The sequence below is a fragment of the Rattus norvegicus genome, chromosome 20, assembly GCF_021556685.1.
Source record: "Rattus norvegicus strain SHRSP/BbbUtx chromosome 20, alternate assembly SHRSP_T2T, whole genome shotgun sequence".
Classification (NCBI taxonomy): Eukaryota; Metazoa; Chordata; class Mammalia; order Rodentia; family Muridae; genus Rattus; species Rattus norvegicus.
Genome location: NC_141553.1, coordinates 30,561,438 through 30,582,039, shown reverse-complemented (window position 1 = coordinate 30,582,039; position 20,602 = coordinate 30,561,438). Strand labels below are relative to the sequence as shown.

Genomic DNA, 20,602 nt, shown 5'->3' with positions numbered 1-20,602 from the left:
CTAAGCCCTGAAGATTCTGCTCTGGGACTTCAGCTAAGCTCTTCTGTGGTGGTTTGAATATGCCTGGCCCACGGGAAGGGGCACTGTCAGGAGGTGTGGCCTTGTTGAAGTAGGTGTGGCCTTGGTGGAGGAAGTGTGTCACTGCATAGGCAGGCTTTAAGGACTCCGAATGCTCAAGCTCCAGCCAGTGCAGAAGAGAGTCTCCTCCTCACTGCTGCCTTTGGACCAAGGTAGAACTCTCGGATCTTCCAGCACCATGTCTGCCTGCATGCCGCCATGTTTCCCACCAAGATGATAATGGACTGAACCTCTGAAACTGTAAGCCAGCCCCAATGAAATGTTATCCTTTATAAGAGCGGATTTGGTCACGGTGTCTCTTCAGAGCAATGACACCAAAAGTAAGACACCTTCCCTCCTTGATTCTCCATCCCCTTCCATGAAGTAGGACGCCAGAGGCCGTGCCGATATTTGACAAGCTAAATCTGCATTGTGAATGTGCTCCTACCGGTTTCCATGTAACATTAACACTTGGGAAAATTCTCCAAAACTGCTTATTTAATAATTACTTATTAAGAAATCCTCAGGAGCCAGCCATGGGAATGTACAATCCCAGTGCTTAGAAGGTAGAGAGAGGAAGACCGAAAGTTCAACATCACCTCTGGCTCCATGGTGAGTTTAACAACAGTTCTGGCTACAAGAGACCCTGTCTCAAAAAAAAAAAAAAAAAAAAAAAAAAAAAAAAAAAAAAAAAAAAAAAAAAAAAACCCAAACTGGAGAAATGACCGGAAGAATGGATACCAGCAGCCCATCTTCTCCCATAGCAACCCAGCTGACAGACATACCAGTGGTTGGTGGGCAAGTCCCCATTGCTCCCTACTGCCACGTGCTCAATACAAGTCACTCCTTACTCTCAAAGTAGTCTCTTAGGCATATTTGCTGATAAGCCCTTAACTGTGTGGGTCTCAAGTCTGGCTATCACCATTTCAGCATGGCCTGTATTAATGCCAATGCCTAGACTCACACTCAGATGGCCAAATTTATCTCATCTTGGGGTGATTTTGTGTACAGAGAAGTTCCCAGGATGGTTCTGATTTCAGCTGGGGACATGAGCTAACAGTCCGAGAAGCCTATGGGGTTCCACCTCACCTATAGAAAGAAGCAAACACCAAAAAGGATGGAAAAGAGAAACCAGCCAGGTCTAAGTTCCCACACAAGGAAACAAGCCCCATCCTAGGCCCCTCCCACTCGTCAGTCACAAGCACTGGGGCTTTTCAGATACAGCTCACTGTGTTCTAAAACCTCCATTCAGAAGGATCCACCCAGACTACTCCAGCCTCGGTGCTCATCCGTATGCGCTGTGAAGCTCGTCTGCTTCCCCCTGAGCCACCACACCAGTCCTCTCCACTTGCTGCACCAAGCTTTGCCCATTCATATCTGTCTCTGCTTTCTGATCTCCAGCACCCACGGCTCCCTGAGGAAGCCTGCCCTGCTGAGATCAGGGATCTGAGATTTGCCTGCTCATTCCTCATACAGGACCACTGTTTTAGGTTTGTGTCTTTAAACAGAATCATATTCTTTTCATAGCCACAACAGACACCTGCTGGCCTCCTGCCTAACACCTCCATGAACCATTTCCCGTCGCTGTGTATGCCAGAGAGATAAGCCAACATTGCACCTGTCGCAAACTGCACCAAAGAAGGAGCATGAGAGAAAGCCACGCTAGGGATGACAAGGGGATCAGTCATTCATGTCCTTGGGCCTGCTGGTCTCGTCAGACCAGAGAGTCCGGCCAGGTCTCATCTTCTTGTCTTCGGTCAACCTAACTTTCAGCCAGCTGGAAACAGAATTTGACCCAGAGATTTCTAGGCACAAGTCTATATCTTCAAAGACCACCCTTGGGAATGACTTTATAGGTCTGCCTGAACCAAGGCTAGCTCTGGGGACATTCCCCAGATGGAGTGAGACTCTGAGGGTCAGGGGCTGGTCACACTCTCCTTGCCTGAGCTAACCCATGGCTTACCTCGAAGCTGACTGAAGGTGGTCATGAACTTGCTGGTGAGGGACTTGAGTTCATTGTTGGCCAGCGTGATGAGGTGGATCTGGTCAGAGACGTTCCTCAGGACCTTGTAGATGCAGATGGGGAAAGAAACAAGCTTGCAGTCGGCCAGGTCTGCAGCAAAAAGGACAAGGACAGATCAGAGCCATGAATCCCAGCTGCCCAAGAATCCTCCAGACCCATGTGGATCTGACCCATCCACTCCCTCCAGCTTCCATGCATTTCTGCTTGGGCCATACCCCCATCAGCGGTACAGCTCCCTTGTCCCTTTTACATACTCTGAACCATGGGTTTGCTCCCACCTATATTACCATAGCATCCTAGCCGGAAACCAAGAGGCAGAAGAACCTTCAAATCACAATAATGAGGTCCTTCGGGTTGCTACTGTTCCGAACTTTCCCTTACAGAACTGATTCCCTTGGAATCAAACACCTGACAATGAGGCAGCCTCTTAACAGTACTTGACAACCACTTGTGTTGGATGCCCACAATGCTCAAACTCTTTGGTTCTGACCATCTTCCAAGGCCTGGATCAAACAAGCAGAAGCAGAGAACTCGCTGAGCAGAACAGGCTAGCACTCTGCTAATGGCTAACCACAGTCACCATGTGACCGAGGGATGCCACCTGCCCTAGTTAGCGTTTCTATTGCTGTGACGAAACAGTATGACCAAAAAAAAAGCTGGGGCGGGAAAAGGTTTATTCTGCTTCCGATATACACTTCCAATATCACAGGTCATCACCAGAGGAAGCCAGGACCAGAACTCAAGCAGGTCAGGAAGCAGGAGCTGATGCAGAGGCCATGGAGGGGTGCTGCTCACTGGTTTGCTCCCCATGGCTTGCTCAGCCTGCTTTCTTATAGAACTCAGGACCACCAGCCCAGGGGTGGCGCCACCTACAATGGGCTGGGCCCTCCCCCATTGCTCACTAATTGAGAAAAAGTCTTACAGTTGGAGCTCATGAAGGCATTTCTTCAACTGAGACTCCTCTTTGATGACTCTAGCTTGCATCAAGTTGACACAAAACCAGCCAGGACTCTCCTACATACAAACCCAGGAGCACACAAGGACAAGTGTGTCCACGAAAGAGAGAGAGAGAGAGAGAGAGAGAGAGAGAGAGAGAGAGAGAGAGAGAACACAAGGTACACAGATGTCCTTAGTAGCTTTGCTCACAAGGCATGAAAACAAACATGGCACAAGTGGCCCCAGACTGGGAAGTGGGTGACATGACCATAAAAGGGACTATTACAGAAAGGAAGGAAGGAAGGAAGGAAGGAAGGAAGGAAGGAAGGAAGAAAGAAAGGAAGGAAGGAAGAAAGAAAGGGAGAGAAAGAAAGGAGGAAGGAAGGAAAGAAAAAAGGAAAGGAAAGGAAGGAAAGGAAGGAAGGAAGGAAGGAAGAGAGAAAGAAAGAAAAGAAAGAAAGAAAGAAAGAAAGAAAGGAAGGAAGGAAGGAAGAAAGAAAGAAAGAAAGAAAGAAAGAAAGAAAGAAAGAAAGAAAGAAGAAAAAGCAAGCAAGCAGGCAGGCAAGAAAGCAAGCTATAGGGTAGAAGTTGGGCTGGGGAGGTGATGTGGTTGGAAAAGTGTTTGCCTTGCAAGCACAAGGGCCTATGTGTGATCCCACAGTCCATGGGTTGCAGAGAAGGCAGTTGTGGTGGTGTGTGTGTTATGGTCCCCATACTGGGGAGGTAGAGACAGGCTTAGCCCTGGGGGTCACCGGCCAGCCTAGCCTACTTCCTGAGATCCCCATCCTATCCCCCACCAAAAAGGTAAAATAAATGGATGGTAACTGAGAAAAGATGGGGTTGTCCTCTGACCTCCACACACATGCGTACATACATGTGTGCCTAGGAACATGCCCCTGCCCACCGTGGAAGAATCAGGAAAACACGGTACCAAGCAAAGAAGTCAGCGGTAAACACCACACATACTTGACTCTGCATACTGAAATGTTCAGAAGACCCATATCCACTCAGATGTCAGGTAGACTGACGAGTGCCCCAGGCTGCTGGAGAGAGTCTGTGAGTGGTAAGGGAGAGGTGTGGGAGAGTGGGGGAGGGGCCCGCACAAGGCTCTAAAATCGAATTGCAGCAGCGACATCATACCAGGGAAAGGATTTCTTTCTCTTCCTCTCCTTCCTTCTTCCATTTTTCTTCTGTGTCTCATGTAGCACATGTAGCCTAGCCTCAAACTCCCTATGTGACCAAGGATGACGCTCAACTTCTGATCCTCCTGCGTCTACGTCCTAAGGGCTGGAGACGCAGGTGGATCCTTACCACAACCAGTCTCACAGAATATTGGGGACCGAACCCAGAGGTTTGCGTCGGCTGGGGAAGCCCTCCATCCACTTAGCCACGTGGCCAGGCTCAGGTGGTTCACTTCCCGTGGACGAACTCCACAGCCCGTGGATTACGGCACACTCCATAAAGCTGTGAGCACAGAGAAACACATGAAGCACAGAGGCTATGCTCTTAGGCCATCTGGCTCTCCCAAGCCACGTAAGCTCCCTGTGCCTCGGTTTCCACATCTGTAGAAGGTAATGGCGGTGGTGTTTGACTGGCAGCTGCCGAGAAGATGAACTGGGGTCAAATCGTAACTCACAAAGGGCCTGGCTGGCAGACAGATAGTGTGTTACAGCGGCATCTCCCCATCGCCACCTCACTCTGTTCAAAGCCTTTATTTGCTTCAAGGCTGGCTTCCTCCACACCTCTTCTAGAAATCTTTCTGGAGATGGCTCTCTTGGGTTGCTGGGCGTTGCAGATGTTTCTAGAATATGCAAGTGCAACAATAATCCCAAGTGCCAATGATAAAATAGGAGTTGTCATACACTGCTGTTTGTCTGCTGTGCAGCCCTAGGAACTGAACCTGCAGCCTTGGGCTTGCTAGGCAAAATGCTCTACCACTGTGCCGTATTCCCAGTAGGAAAATGTGGCTTTTAAAGGTCCTATTCCTAAGAGCAACAATAAGCACATGGAAATCATCATATAATAATTGTGATTATCATTTAACTAAAGCCTTCCTCAAGCAACTGCCCCTCCCCCCTCAGATCTCTCCTCTTGTTCCAACTCTAAGTCAAATGGCACTTGCTCCATGAAGCCTTCTCGATGCCCTGAGCAGCTGTGAAAAGCTGGAGTCTCATGCAGTGTCACTAGACCACTTAATCCTAGGTTTTCTTAGCATCTTTCCATGTCTGTGCTCAGATATATTTAGAATAGGTTTATATGTGAAGACAGATAACATGTTCACTGGTGACAAGATAAAACACTTAAATGGTGCTGCTTTTTTTTTTTTTTTTCGGAGCTGGGGACCGAATCCAGGGCCTTGAGCTTGCTAGGCAAGCGCTCTACCACTGAGCTAAATCCCCAACCCGGTGCTGCTTTTTAAAAAGGAATTTTATTTCACTTCTAAGTCATGCATATGTGTGCCTGTTTGTGTATATACACACATGGATGTGCAGGTGCCTGAGAAGATCAGGAGAGGGGGTCGGATCCCTGGAAGTCGGAGTTAAAGGTGCTTGTGACCCACCCAACCTGGCTGTTGGTACTTGAACTTGGGTCCTCTGCAAGAGCAGCAAGGGTGCTTAACCATTCATGGAGGCATCTTTCTAACCCAAGTTGCCCTTTTTCCTTGTTTGATTTTGAGACAGGGTCTCTCTATGCAGCCCTGGCTGTCCTGGAAATCATTCTGTAAACCAGGCTGGCCTTGAACTCACAGAAATCTGCCTGCCTCTGCCTCCGAGTGCTGGGATTAAAGGTGTCCGCCACCACTGCTCAGGACCACGTTGCCCATTTTAAAAGAATGCCTGCTGTATTTTTCTACACAAATCCCATCTCTCGGTGAATAAACAGAATGATCTGAGAAATGAAACAGTTACAGTCACTCTCAAAGTCACACTAATTAGGAGAGGGCAAAAGGACAAGTGTCGTATAAAGAAAACATTGAGCCCAGACGTTTATCCCAGAAGAAAACATGTCATAATTTAATAACGCCAATGGGAGCCTCACAAATGAATCAGGGAAGAGAGTGCTCCTCAGCTCCCTCGCTTGGGGGAAAACAATAGAGACTCGGCTAAGAGTCGGAATCTTTTCTCTCCAACAGGAAAACCACAAGTACAGTTAATATCTATGTAAGCTCTTAGGTGCAGGTATCTTTCCAAACCTACAGAGTACAGAAGGCGGCAATGTTATAAAAGATAGACCACTGAACATTTAAAAAGGGGGCTGGGGGGATGTCGAAGTGGCTAACGGAGCTTGCTGCTCTTCCAGAGGACACACCCTTAACTCCCTGCACCCAAACGGCAGCTCCCATCCACCTCTAACTCCAACTCCAAAAGATCCAATACCCTCGTTGGCCTCCAAGGAACACTGTACATACATAGCACATGCAAAGACACAAAGACACACACACACACACACACACACACACACACACTTACTTGAATCTTTTTAAGAAAATAAGGCAAACAGTGGACTATGCAAAAAAGTCTGTAAGATAAATAAGATGAAATGCTTAGATGACAGTATAAAAAAAATTAAAAGACTAACCTGTAAATCGAACAGAAGATAGTTTCAAAGGGAAAATAAAAGCTAGAAACAAATACACGGCCCTCACATGGACTGCACGCCGCGCTCTAGAACTTTATCTTAGTTTGTGAATCGACTGAACAAGAGGGCTGTGCTTTAAAAAACATACCTAGGTAATATGACCAGAGGAAGTTGTGCCCCTTGGTCTCATCTGCAATGCTTTGGGTAACGAGACTAATTATATATCACAGTCAATTAACCGTTTTGATTTACCCCATGGGACATTCTGTTCACTTCTTATGTTATTCTGTATGAGATTCTTTTTTTAAAAATATTTATTTATTTATTATGTATACATCATACAGCTTTCTGTCTGCATGTGTGCCTGCAGGGCAGAAGATGACCCCAGATTTCATTATAGATGGTTGTGAGCCATGTGGTTGCTGGGAATTGAACTCAGGACCTTTGGAAGAGCAGTCAGTGTTCTTGATCTTTTTCTTTTTTCTTTTTTTTTTTTTTTTTCGGAGCTGGGAACCGAACCCAGGGCCTTGTGCTTGGTAGGCAAGCGCTCTACCACTGAGCTAAGTCCCCAACCTGCAGTCAGTGTTCATAACCGCTGAGCCATCTCTCCAGCCCTCTGTATGCGATTCTTGAGGTCATTCTCTGAAGGCTGGTTAAAGCTCCTTCGCCGGTGACTCTCGGTCACTTTCACATTTCAGACTTCACACCACGCTTTCCAAATGTCAGAGTTTACGTTATACAGGTTAGATATCTTTCCTATTCTTTTCTTTCTCTGTACAGGGCTGGGCCTCTACCACACTGTATAGCGGCTGAGTACGCCCTTGACTTTTTTATCCTCCTGCCTCTGTGTACCGACTGCTGGGACAGGTCGATTCCACTCTGCCGGGTGGTTTTATGCTGGGCTAGGGATGGAGCCCAGGGTTTCATACCTGCCGGGCAGGGTGCTCCATCTCTAGCCCAGGGTCAGCAATTTTTTGCAATAACGCATTCGTGCTAAGCTGGGTGTGAAGGTGTGTGTACGCCTGGAGTCTCGGCTACTTGAGAGACCGATGCAGAAAGACCATTTGAACCCAGCAGTCTAAGGCTAGCAGGAACAACTGCCAGACGATGTCTCTAAAGAAAAAAGAAAATTCTACCCACACAGTTGTTCCAACTAGGTAAAATGTATACAGGCTTGGGAAAGACGAGAAGAAAAATAACCAGAATGCTGCTAGCAATTATTTGAGAGGATTTAATTGTTCCTTACCATAAACAGTCCCAATGATTATTTTCCAGAAGCAAAATGCTACTCTATGTTTATATAAGATGATCTGTCAAACACAGGCGTATACGGTGATGCTTTCACGACAGAAAAATACACGTATCACAAAATGAACTGTCGTGGGGGAAAAAGCCCAGCAAATCTGAAGATAAATTAGGCAGTCACTTCCTTCTCAGTAAAATTAAGCTAAGTGGAGGGCTAGGCTGGCACAGTGGGAGAAGGGCGTGTGCAGCCTATCGACCAGAACAACCAGTCCTGTCTCCCAAGCACCCTGGTAATCACTCCTCCAGTGTCTGTAACTGCTGCTGTGTTTAGCCTTGTTCCCCCCCTTTAGATGGCTTCCTCAATTGGCAGAGACTTGAACTCCCATTTAAGAAGACTTGAGTGATTTGAAGAAAACTGTCTAGGGAGATGTGGATGCTAAGGCAGACAGAACAGAATATAATGAGGCACTTTCCTGATACAATGTCACAGAGGAGTTACTGGGACGGCCCATTAATATCCAAAACCACACACTGGTACACACCACCAGAAAGTACAGAGCCATTTGATATGATTACAAAAGTATGCCATTCAGAGAGGATTTTGTTGATTGTGGGAACCATGAGTGGCATTGATCAACTTTGGATCCATAGTGCAAGAACCCAGGCTTGGGAAGTGGGTACTGGCCCCAAGCAGAGCTGTTGGCCATCAGAAACAGGGCACCGGGCCAGCAAGATGGCTCAATGGTAAAGGTGATTACTGTACAAATCTGACTGTCTGTATTTGAGCCTGGAACCTAGGCAAAGGTGGGAAGAACTAACTCTTACCAAGTTGTTCTCAGATTTCCACCTATATTTTTACTAATATGTCTACTGGGGTGGTCTGAAAGAAAATGGCTCCTGCGCTGGTTTGAATAGGAATGCTCCCCCTTCCTCCAATACACACATGTTTGAATGCTTGGCCCATAGGAAGTGGTACTATTAGGAGGTGTGGTCTTGGTGGAGTAGTATGGCCTTGCTAGAGGAATGCGTCACTATGGGGGTGGGCTTTGAGATCTCATATGCTCAAGCTAAACCTAGTGTGGCACACGGTCTCCTTTTGTTACCCAAGGATAAGGTACAGAACTCTCAGCTCCTTTTCCAGCGCCATGTCCTGCCTGCACATCACCATGTCCTGCCATGATGGTAATGGACTAAACCTCTAAACCTGTAAGCCAGCCCTAATCAAATGCTTCCCTTTGTAAGAGTTTCTGTGGTCACGGTGCCTTTTCACGGCAACAGAAACCCTAATTAAGACATCTGTAAACCCTAACCCCAACCTCTCCACCGCTGTTTCCATCCATCTTGACTGTCAACCTGATTAGATTGCTAGGTGTCTAGAATTGGTAGAGCATGTCTGAGTGTGTGGGCGGAGATCTCAGAGAGGATCTAGGAGGGAAAGGTATGGGATAAACGCAGGGAAAGGAGAAAGCCTCCCAACACAGCTTGCAGCCCTCCCCCTCCCCCTTCCCAGAATCAGCTGCTCTGCCGCGATCTTCCCAGCAGGATGGTCAGAAACCATAGCGCTAAGTCCTTCCTCCATGCCAAGTATTTATGCCAGGTAATTTTCTCACTAAAAAAATGATAGGAGGGCCCTATCAGAGCTGCCAGTCAGGCACAGATTTGAAAAGGGGTGAGGGGGCTGGGGATTTAGCTCAGTGGTAGAGTGCTTGCCTAGGAAGCGCAAGGCCCTGGGTTCGGTCCCCAGCTCCGAAAAAAAGAACCAAAAAAAAAAAAAAGAAAAAGAAAAAAAGAAAAGGGGTGGGGCTTTGCATGTGTGCAGGGGCAGAATGGGAGTGTGTGGGGTGCTTAACCCACTTTCTTCTATTCATTTTCTCCACTTCTGCTACCACGGCCAGAACGCTAAGAGGTCTGAGTGGCAGCCATAATTGAGAATTTCCCCCAGGTTGGGGCAGCTTCCCAGTGACCCAATGACTCTTCCTTATTTTTTTTTCCCCCTAATTTGAAGATACTCAGTCGGTCGGAACCCACCTGAGCTTATATAAGTGCTTGGGTACGGCTTTTTGGGAGAGATGCTTCTGTTTTCAAACAACTGGTTCACTCTGGCGTTCAGCCAGGCGGCTTGCTCCAGCTCCCTGATGGCAACCTGTTGGTGACTCACTCCCAGCTGGCAGCCCAAGGCCGGTGGCTGTCTCTTTCACTTTTCCCTGTCAGTCAGCATCCCACAGCCTGTGAGAGCTCAAAGCTGTCGACATTCACTGGCAATGCAGCTTTCTGTCAACCGCCACAGCGCCCCACCACCCACCAAGAGGGACCACTTCACCTTCAGGCTGTCACTCCCACACAAATGAAACTTCTTATTCCATTCAGCCTTTGTAGAAGGTCCATTAATTCTCCACGGTGAGACAATTACCCGATCGGAAGGGGAGGGAATTCTCTCTCGCTCTACCCTGCCAGACTGATTGGAGCAACACGCACAGTCTCTGAAGCTTCCTGTGGCTAGCTGGTGGAAGTCACTGGACCACCATCCTGACCTTGCAAGGATGCCAAGGACAAGGAATGGCACCCCAGTTGCTGCCTCCCTCATCGCCCCTCCGTTAACTACTGAGGCTCCTCTAAGTGCCCATCCCTCATCTAGTGGCTTCGTAGCATGTTCCCTTCCTGTCATTTTGTCACATCTGTCCCCAGCATCCTGTAACCCTACCAAACTGCCTACCAGAGGCACAGGGTGCCTAGTCAGGTACCTGGGCTGGCACTGAAAGCAGAGGTCACAAAGGGTTCCTTCAGCAGATCTGCTGGACGCAAACATGCGTCACTCAGGCTGCACCAGCTGCGCTCACAGCACCGTGCATCATCTCCCAAGGGAAGAAGTCATGTTCTCAGGACAAGAACACGAACATCCTGATACCTGGTCATCCTGGGACAAACCTGTACCTTGTCCAGTCATCTTCCTGTCGTGTCAGGACACAGGAAGCAACATCCTTTGAGTTTATGCCCTTAGGGACAGTGACCATATGGCTATCTACCATTTCACATGCACCAATACACACCTACACAAGGAAACTACTATCGAGTGACTTTAAAGGGCTGGAAAACATAGGTTGGTGGGAGAATGCTTGCCTAAGATGGCTCGATCCCTAGGAGACAAACACATGAGCACATGCGTGCACACACACATGCACGCGAGCGAGTCCGGACACACAAATGCATGCACACACACTGTTTCATCCACCATTGCTTGACTTGGGGCATAGGGCTATGAGCTGGGGGTCGGGGATTTGGACCCAGGTAGATGGAGTCTCTATTCTTTTCTTTTTCTTCTTTTTCCTCTTCCTTTTCCCCTTCCTCCTTCCTTTTTCAAGGTTTTACTACATTTATTTTGGTTTAATTTGGATTTTGGAGACAGGGTCTCTCTCTGTAGCCCTGGGTGGCCTGATACTCCCTATGTAGACAAGGCTGGCCTTAACTCACTAAGAGCTACCTGCCTCTGCCTCTCCCCATCCCACCCAACTGCTGGACTTAAAGGCAAGTGCCACTATGCCTGGCTGTTACATGTATCTGAGGGAAGGTGGGTACCTGTGTGGAGGTCAGAGGACAATTTGTGGGAGTACTTTGGGGGTTCTGGGGATCAAACTTAGACCCATCAGGTTTGATGACTACCAGTTAAGCCGATTGCTGGTCTAGTAAATTCTCATCTCAAGCCCTCTGCTAGTCCACCTGCTTAGGTCAAGGCCATGGCTAGGTATCTACCTCTAAGTCAGATAGATAAGAGGGAAATGAATGTTGAACTTCAGTGAGAAACGGTGGCTGTGGTTACCAACTCCTGGAGGCTTTTCCAGTTCAAAGCCTGTGATTCCAAGACCTCAGCGTGTCTCAGGAATGACCCGCAGGCTTCCCCTACTTTCCGCTCTCTCCGAGTTTCTCTGAAGTCTTAAATTCAGAAGCTGAACACACTCGATGCCCACCATGGTTTTGTGTAGAATTAAAGGTCCGCAGAACCTAAGCCCGATTCAACACTGGGTCTTTGGTTGTGCGAACACATGTGCCATTGCTTCCGGAAGATATGGCCAAGATGTAGGTAGTGATCTGGTTCAACTAAGAACAAAGTAAAGGGTCCTCAACCAGGGAAGGGACGATCTTGGCTGCAGACGGGATGGCACCCTCAAGAGTGGGTTCTAATGCTATGGGATGTAGCTTAGCTGTAGAGTACTTGACCAGGCACTAGTGAATCTCCAGTAGCAGAAACAAAGAAAAAACCCTGCAAAGACTGAGTTAACAGTGCCCGGGTAATACCTTCGGCTGAGGAGATGGCTCACCGGGTAAAGGCACCTGCCACCAGATCTGATGACCCAAGTCCAATCCCCAGGACCCACACCTTGGAGAGGGAGACTCAAAGGGAGAATTGTCCACTGGCTTTCATGTACATACTGCAGCGTGTGCATTCCCCTCCCCAACACATCATAAACATATAAAAGCATTACTAAAATGTTTTTTAAAAGAGGATCCCTTTCCTGGGGAAACAAGACAGACTGGGTCAAGAGGTCACCAGGTCATAAAGAAAGTGAGGAAGGATGTACCACAGATTAAGAGGCCCAAGCCAGGGTCAGCAGAGAAGGTGTCTATAGCAGATAGGGGCTGTCTTAGTTGGGGTTTTATTGCTGTGAACAGACACCATTTAATTGAAGGACAACATTTAATTGGGGCTGGCTTACAGTTTCAGAGGTTCAGTCCATCATCATCAAGGCGGGATCATGGCAGCATCCAGGCAGGCCTGGTGCAGGAGGAGCTGAGTTCTACACCTTCACCCAAAGGAAGCCAGGAACAGACTGAGCATCCTCAGGCAGCTAGGAGGAGGGTCTCCAAGCCCACACCCACAGTGATACACCTCCTCCAACCAGGCCACACCTTCTAACAGTGCCACTCCCTGGGCTAAGCATATGCAAACCATCACAGGAGCTGAGCTGGTGAACTCAAAGGTCTCATTTAACCCAGTACCCAGTGGAACACACAGTGCCAATAGGAATGAGCTCTTGACTGTGATCCGTGAACTCCATTCCCAGAACCATCTAGGAGGTTTCCCTCGACAGGACGATCAGGGCTGTGCTGCCAGGTGGTCATCCACTATCACTCTGGTAAGACATCAGGGCCAATAAATCAGCATGAAAGTCACAGACCAGAGATTCGAGCAGGGCAACCAACGGAGTCATTTGCAGCTGGTTTTTGCTCAAGACTTCCCCAACGTTAGTGTGGAGAGTCCCATGTCCCCTCAAACTGGGATGCTTGGAGTCACCCTGAATTTATGCTAATCGAAGGTGGCTGACACAGACGGAAGAGGGAAAGGCCACTTAAGAGGAGAAACGGCATGTGCAAAGGCCCTGAGGGTTCTCTCCATGAGGTCTCCACCTTCCTAGTCTACCTTCCCTGGTCTCCCAAGCTTCATCTTGACCCAGAGATGAAGGCTCCTGCCATTCAAATCCTGCCCTACCTGGTGGCATTTATCCAGAGGGTTACCAGAGCCTGCGGAGGCTGGCGGGGAACGAACCAGGGCAACCCTGAGCTCCTGTGTCACTACTGAAGCACACCTGGGGCCAGTGACCTTCTCTAGCACACCCTGCTGCCCTAGCTGAGCGTTCCCTGGAAGACAGCATTGGTTAACGCCAGGCGTAATTATCCTTATAATTACACATATTGCAAGAAGGCTGAACTGTGCCCTCCTCCAAATTCCTAATTAAAGCAGTACTTAGTGTTAATAAAGAGGCCTTCTATTCCAAAAGCCCTGGCACTTTATGAAAGGCTATCCAACATATTCATTCCCGTAAGTACCTGGTGACACATAACCTGGGGCAGAAACGGGACCCAGTGAACAAAACCCAAGAAGCAGGTGGGGTAGCCGGCGGCGTGCTGGGGAAGTTTGCCCTGGGGTACGGGAGGGCAGCTGATTGGAAGACTACCTGCTAAGGTGCAAGGGGCCATGATTGCATTCCTCAGCGCGAGTAAACTGAGGGTCCTCAGTAGGCAGAGGCAGGAAGATCAGATGGTCAGGGTCATCCTCAGGTACACAGTGAATATGAATCCTGCCTGGGCTACAGAAGACTATCTCCAAAAAACAAAACAAAAACAAAAACCCGGAAAGGAGAAAGTGTTTCAACAAAGATGAAGAAGATGCCCTGAGGGCTCCTGAAAGTTGTCCTCTCTGACCCGCACACCACACCAAACATCGTCACATTTCCCCAAGGTAGTGCGTGTGTGCGCACACATCTGCAAGTTTACATTTCTTTTAACTAAAAATAAAACAAAAAATTAAAGGAACCGACTATCAGAGCTGCTGAGGGCTGGGGTGGGGGGCGGCTACGCAGAACACAGACGGTGTTCAAAGCAGGGGGCACGTTGCCTGGTCCTGCAATGGTGGACGCAGGCCATGATCCATTCTCAGAAAGCTAGAGAATGCACGGGACCTTGAATAAACTATTGTTTGGGGCATGAAAACGATACGGGGATGCAGGATCAGCAGTTAACTGTGTAACACTTGTGATAGTTAACACTATCCACTCGACTGGATCTCCATTCATCTAGGAGACGAGCTTCTGGCCGTGTCTGTGGGAGCTGCTCGTGGACTTCAATAGTGGAGGTGGTGGGGAGGCCTACCCTTAACCATGGGCCAGGGTCCTGGGCTGAAGAAAAGGCAAGCTTTGGATCCGCTCTCAACTGCTTCTGCTCCTTGTCTGTGAGGAGCAGCCTAGGGCCACGGTGGGCCATATCCTCAGACGAGCGAAGTAAACCCTCTCTTCCTGTTGGGTACATCTCACAGCAATCAGAAAGGAACTTAATGGCGGACCACTCTGGTGATGTGGATCAGGGAGGAGGTTTGGGCAGAAGGTTTGTGGAAACTACTTCCCTCTCCATTTTGTACAAACTTAAAACTGCACAAAAAAAAATCCAGTTTTTATTATTATTAGTTTTTTGACCAATGTAACCCTGTTTGAGCTTGCAGTTCGGTGGCCCTGAGTAAGGTCACATGCTGTGTAACTGATCTCTAGAATGCCTGCACCTGCCCCCTTCCCTTCCACCTGCTGCTGGCTCCCAGGAAACTGAGAAAATGAGAGACTTTTGTCCAGGTAGAAGCAACGCTGTGGTCCCTAACAGTCCTCTCAGACAGGTGGGAGCTGCCACCCTCTGACTTTGGCTCCTCTCCTGCAGGATTCTGTCCAACATTAACTAATGCCATGGCTCACTGAAGTCGAGCACCATGCTGGGCTCCAGGCCTCTCATTACCTCAGTTACCAGCTCTGCTCTGTGAGAGCAGCTGTGTGCTTATGTATCCCTAAACAGAAGAGGAAATGGCTTGCTCAGATCACCTGACTTATTAAACAGTTTCTTAAAAAGGTCATCCAGGTGGTTTAAGGGGCTTGCTGCCAAGCCTGAGGACCCAAGTTCAATCCCCAGGACACACACATGGCAGAAGAAAAAAAAAAAAAAAAGGATGGACTTGCCCTCTGACACGCACACATGCACGCATGCATGCATGCACTCTCGCACGTACACACTGCTATTTAAGAAGTGAAACAAGGTCCAGGAGGCCAGCTTGCCTTGCGTGAGGATGTTGACAGTGTCTAGGGAATGACACTAAGTTTTTCCTTATCTGCACACACATATACCACAAGAGACACATACACAGAGACACACTAACTAAACAACTAAATAAATCACACACAGGGAGACACACATTGACACACAGTGGATGGATGGGTGGGTGGGTGGATGGATGGATGGATGGATGGATGGATGGATGGATGGATGGATGGGTGGGTGGGTGGATGGGTGGATGGGTGGATGGGTGGATGAGTGGATGAATGAGTGAGCCAGATGTGGTGGTGCACACTTTTAATTCCAATCTTTAGGAATCAGAGGCAGGTGGATATCTGTGACCCCAAGCTCAACTTGGTCTGCATGGGGAGTTCCCCTGACAAGAACTTCTGAGTGTCAGCTCTTCGTGACAGTGGATGGACTTTGGATTCATTCATGTTAATTTCTGGGCTCATGCCAAACCCCTAAACAAGACCATTTCAAGACGTAGACACCATCTCCTTCTTTTCTGTTTCTCAAAGAGCCCCATGCATGCATGGCCCTTGGCACGGAAGCAGCCCTGGGATGACACTCGGGGGGCCTAAGCTTTGACCTGGGTGACACCTAAGTTTTCCTGTTGGAGTCTCTAAGGTCAGCCACTGAGCCTCGGAGATCTCAAGCCTCAGCTCTACCTTAGCCCCCATCTATTAAATGGGTCCATGATTCTATGTAAAGGCTGCCTCGCCTACGTTTAGTTCGTGCTAGAACATGAGTCTTCTTGTGACAAGCAACCTCCATATCTCACTGCTGGAGAGCACAGAATTGGGACTGAGCCCAGAGTGGCCCAAGCCATGCCTAAGACCTTTCCATAAAGCCTATCAGTCTGTATAATGCTGCCCTGGTCAGAAGATAGTCCTGAAAGGGTTTGTAAAAGTAAGAAAATAATGGCTCACTCTTACACGGCCTGAGACTTTTGGGAGAAGAAGGAACCAGAGTCTCAAGTAGCCCAGGCTAGCCTCAATACATAGTCAAGGATGACTAGACTCTCCATCCTTGGTTGATACATATACTCCAAGGCCTGGGGAGATGGCTCAGCTGTTATTCTTAGAGCTATTGTTTTGGAGATTTGGTTTCCAGCATCCACACATGGCTCACAACCTTCTGTAATTCCAGTTCCAATGGATCCAACTCTCTTCAGAACCTCCAAGGGTATCGGGTAAGCACATGGTACACATACATGTATGTAGGCAAAACGCTCATATTCATAAAAAAAAAAGTTATAAATCGTAGCCCAATGTAGTGGCATACACCTTTAATCTCAACACTTAGAAGCAGAGGCAGGTGGATCTCTGTGAGTTTGAGGCCAGCCTGGTCTACATAGTGAGTTCCAGGATAGCCAAGGCTACACAGAGGAACCTTGAGAGAGAAAAGGAAACCCCCTCCCAAAAAAAAGAAACCCTGTCTCAAAACTAACTAAATCTAAACTTATATCATTTTAATTAATTAAGAAACCCTTAAAGCATTTCCCAGGGCGGAGACTTCCCTCCAGTGCTAAGAAGACTGGACCAGCAGAAAGGACTATCAAAGAAGATATGGGAGGTTTCCACTCCCGGGGGGCAAGCTCACAGCATCACTGTGGAGCACTATCGCCAGCCCAGAGTTGTGCTGATGCCCTTTGGATGTCATACACTAGGCACATGCTTCCTGAACCTGACTGAACCTTCCTCACCAACCAATGCAACGTCTCCTTCTCACAAGGGACAAGGTGACTGTAGGTGTCTCTCTCAAAGGCTCAGCTGTGGACCCAGGCCCCAGGCCTTTGTATCCATCAGAACACTCTTCACATAGTAGGGGTGACAAAGGCCCAAGAAGGGTGATCTCCTCAGGTCCAAACCAAAGCTTTTCTGAGGCCAACAAATCCTTCTGGCTGTGGGACCTGGGGCAGATTCTCAACTCAGACACAGATTCTAGCACAGACACTTGTGCAATATACTGAGGACAAGACAAGGACCACACAGAACCTGTGTGTGAATGTCTACAGCTGAAACACTTACTACAGCTGAGAGGGGAAAGCAACCAAATCTCCATCCATGGAGGAACAGAGAAATAAGTCACGGCATGTATGCAATGGAATAATGTTCATCCATAAATGTGGACAGAATCCTGATGCGACCTACAATGTGGCTCAACTGTGAAAACCTTCTAAGAGGTGAAAGAAGCCAGGCACAAAAGGATAAACTATATATGATGTCCCATATATAAGAAATGTCCAGAAAAGGCCAGTCTATGGAGACAGAGAATAGATTAGTGGTGACCAGGGGACAGGACAAACAGGGACACGAGGCCTTGCGGCTAATGGTGAAAAGCTCATATAGAAGGTGATGGAAATGTTTTAGAATTAGACAGTGCTAATGGCTTTACAATCTTGTAGTTATACTAAAAACCACCAATTTATGGCCATGGAATGAAATGTGTTTGACGCAAGGTGTTGGCACGGTGCCTACCAGGCAGTCTGCATATAATAAGCAGGATTCACTGCTGTGGAATGAAGAGATATAGGTGTGTGCCTGTATGTGTGTGCATGTGTGCGTGTGCGTGTGTGTGTGTGCACGCGCATGCATGTGTATCTATGTATGTATGTATGTGTTTGTGTTTGTGTTTATGTGTGTATATGTCTATTGTTTGTGTGTATGTCTCTGTGTGTCTGTGTGTCTGTGCATGTTTGTGTTTGTGTGTGTGTGTATGTGTGTGTGCATGTGTGTGCATGTATCTCTCTGTGACACTGTGTATGTATATGTCTCTTTGTGTTTATGTCTATGTGTGTCTGTGTGTGGCTGTGTCTGTGCATGTCTGTGTGTGTCTGTATTAGTGTCTGTGTGTGTGTCTTGTGTGTGTGTGCACATGTGCGTATAATATATATATATATGTTTATGTATGTTTGTGTTTGTGTGTATATCTGTGTTTGTGTGTATGTCTGTGTGTATCTGTATACGTTTGAGTGTGTATGACTATGTGTGCATGTCTGTATGTGTATATGCCTATGTGTGCCTGTGTGTCTCTGTGTGTGTGTTTGTCTGTGTGTGTGCATGTCTATGTGTGCCTGTGTATGTGTGCATGCACATGTGTCTGTGTGTCTGTCTGTGTGTATATGTGTGTATGTGTGTGTTGGGGGTGGTCTTCATTTGCTTCTTAGTTTGGCTTCCTTTTTTCCCCTTGATTTCCTTGTTTTGCCCATGTGTGCAAGGGTGTATGCATGTGTGAGTAACCATGTAAGTCCAAAGTTGATATTGGGTATGGTTACCCTCCATCATTATTACCTTCTTCATCTACTGAGGCAGGGTCTCCTGCTGGACCTGAAGTTCACCAACCCTGGCTGATCTAAGACAGCTAGCTTGCCCCAGGGAATGCCCTCCCACACACACACGCACGCATACACACACACACACACACACACACACACACACACCTCTGCCTCTTGAGTGCTAGCACTACAAGTGGCCACACCTACTCAACACTAAATGGGTTCTGGGGATCTGAGGAAGCACTTGTCCACTGAGCCATCCTCCCAGCTCCTTTCGATTTCTATACTGGGTCTCTGGTGACATGGCTCAGGCGGTCTTGGGTCTACATCCTCCTGCATCCACATCTGGGGGGCTAAGAGCAGGAGGGGATTTGGGGGACATGTCTTCTTCAGTATTCTCTACCAGCTACCTTGAGCCAGGGCCCCTCACTGAGCCTGGAGCTCACTACTTCAGCTAGGCTGGCTGGCCTCTCTGCCTCCGACACTAGGAGCGCAAGCAAACTGCCACCACAGCCAGCATTTTACTAGAGTTCTGGGCACCGAACCCAGGTTCTCATGCCTGCCCAGTAGACTCTTTACCCACTGAGCTACCTCCCCAGGCCCCAGGATATGGGGCTTTTAGGAAAAACAGAACAAAACGATAGCCTGTTCCTTGCTGGAAATAATCATCCTCGGTGAAGTACACTAGGCCTAGAAAGACAAACAAGTTTTCTCTCACATGTGATGTTAGCATTTTAGATATGGGGCTGGAGTGATGGCTCGGTGGTTACAGAGCACCAGCTTTTTTTGCAGAGGTCTTGCTTGAGTTCAATTCCTAGCATCCAGAGGGCAGTTCATAATGATTTATAACTGTAGCCCCATGGGATAGGATGCCCTCTTCTGGTGTGCAGACATACATGCAGATAAAACACCCATCTACATAGCATACATACATATATACATAAATCTTTTAAAAATAAAAATAAGTTTTAGATGTGTGTTTCATTTGGAACCTAGAGAAGTCAGGTAAGCAGTAAGGGGCCATAGGGGAAGGGATAGTTCAAGGAAAGGGAAAGAAAACACAGTGTTATGACAGATAAAGGAGAACTGGAAGAATGAAATGGGTTGGGGGAAGAACGGGAGGACAAGATGGAGGAAGGAATATAGGGAGGGGTAATGAACACTGAAGACCTTTAGGAAAAGCCATACAGAGGGCTCAGCCGTTTAGAGTAATTGTTATTCTTGTAGGGGACACAGGTTCAGATCCCAGCACCCACATGATAGCTCCCCATCTTCCTAACTCCAGTTCCAGAGGATCTACAGCTGCCTTCTAACCTCCATGAGCACTAGGCACATATGTGGTAGACATATATACATGCAAGCAAAACACTCATATGCATAAAAGTAAGCATGTCTTAAAATCTTTAAAAAGAAAGAAAATCCATAGGAAGCTACTATGAAAATATACACATATATAGAGAATGTAAATGGAGTTGCCCTGTCATGAGGGACAACACTCCAAGTAGACACTATATACTACCAAATAAAAGCCACATTGCCCGGAATGGGTTATTTCTTTTAGAGTTGTCCCTTCCCAAACAATGTAAGCTATCGCCAGTGCTTGATTACCCTCCAGAACTTGATGATACTGTTGAAGATATCACATACTTGAGCCAGGCATAGAACATGGAGAATCTAGCTGGTGCTCAACAGGAAGCTTTAGCCCTACTTGCTAGCTCTCACAGCGCTGGAAAGTGCTGTGCACACCACCAGAGAAGAAAAGTAACCATGAGGGGTTGGGGATTTAGCTCAGTGGTAGAGCGCTTGCCTAGGAAGCGCAAGGCCCTGGGTTCGGTCCCCAGCTCCAAAAAAAAGAACCAAAAAGAAAAAAAAAAGAAAGAAAGAAAGAAAGAAAGAAAGAA

At 47.8% G+C, this 20,602-nt stretch overlaps 1 protein-coding gene across 5 annotated transcripts in view; it reads right to left on the bottom strand.

Moving 5' to 3' along the window:
* Positions 1 to 20,602, bottom strand: part of Lrrc20 (leucine rich repeat containing 20) — a 108,254-nt gene that overhangs the window by 58,559 nt on the left and 29,093 nt on the right. For all 5 annotated transcript variants that reach the window (XM_087598158.1, NM_001109171.1, XM_087598157.1 and 2 more), the window contains exon 3: positions 2,021 to 2,170. In XM_087598158.1, the coding sequence (XP_087454284.1) occupies positions 2,021 to 2,170 (150 nt within the window). The remainder of the gene's footprint in view (positions 1 to 2,020; positions 2,171 to 20,602) is intronic.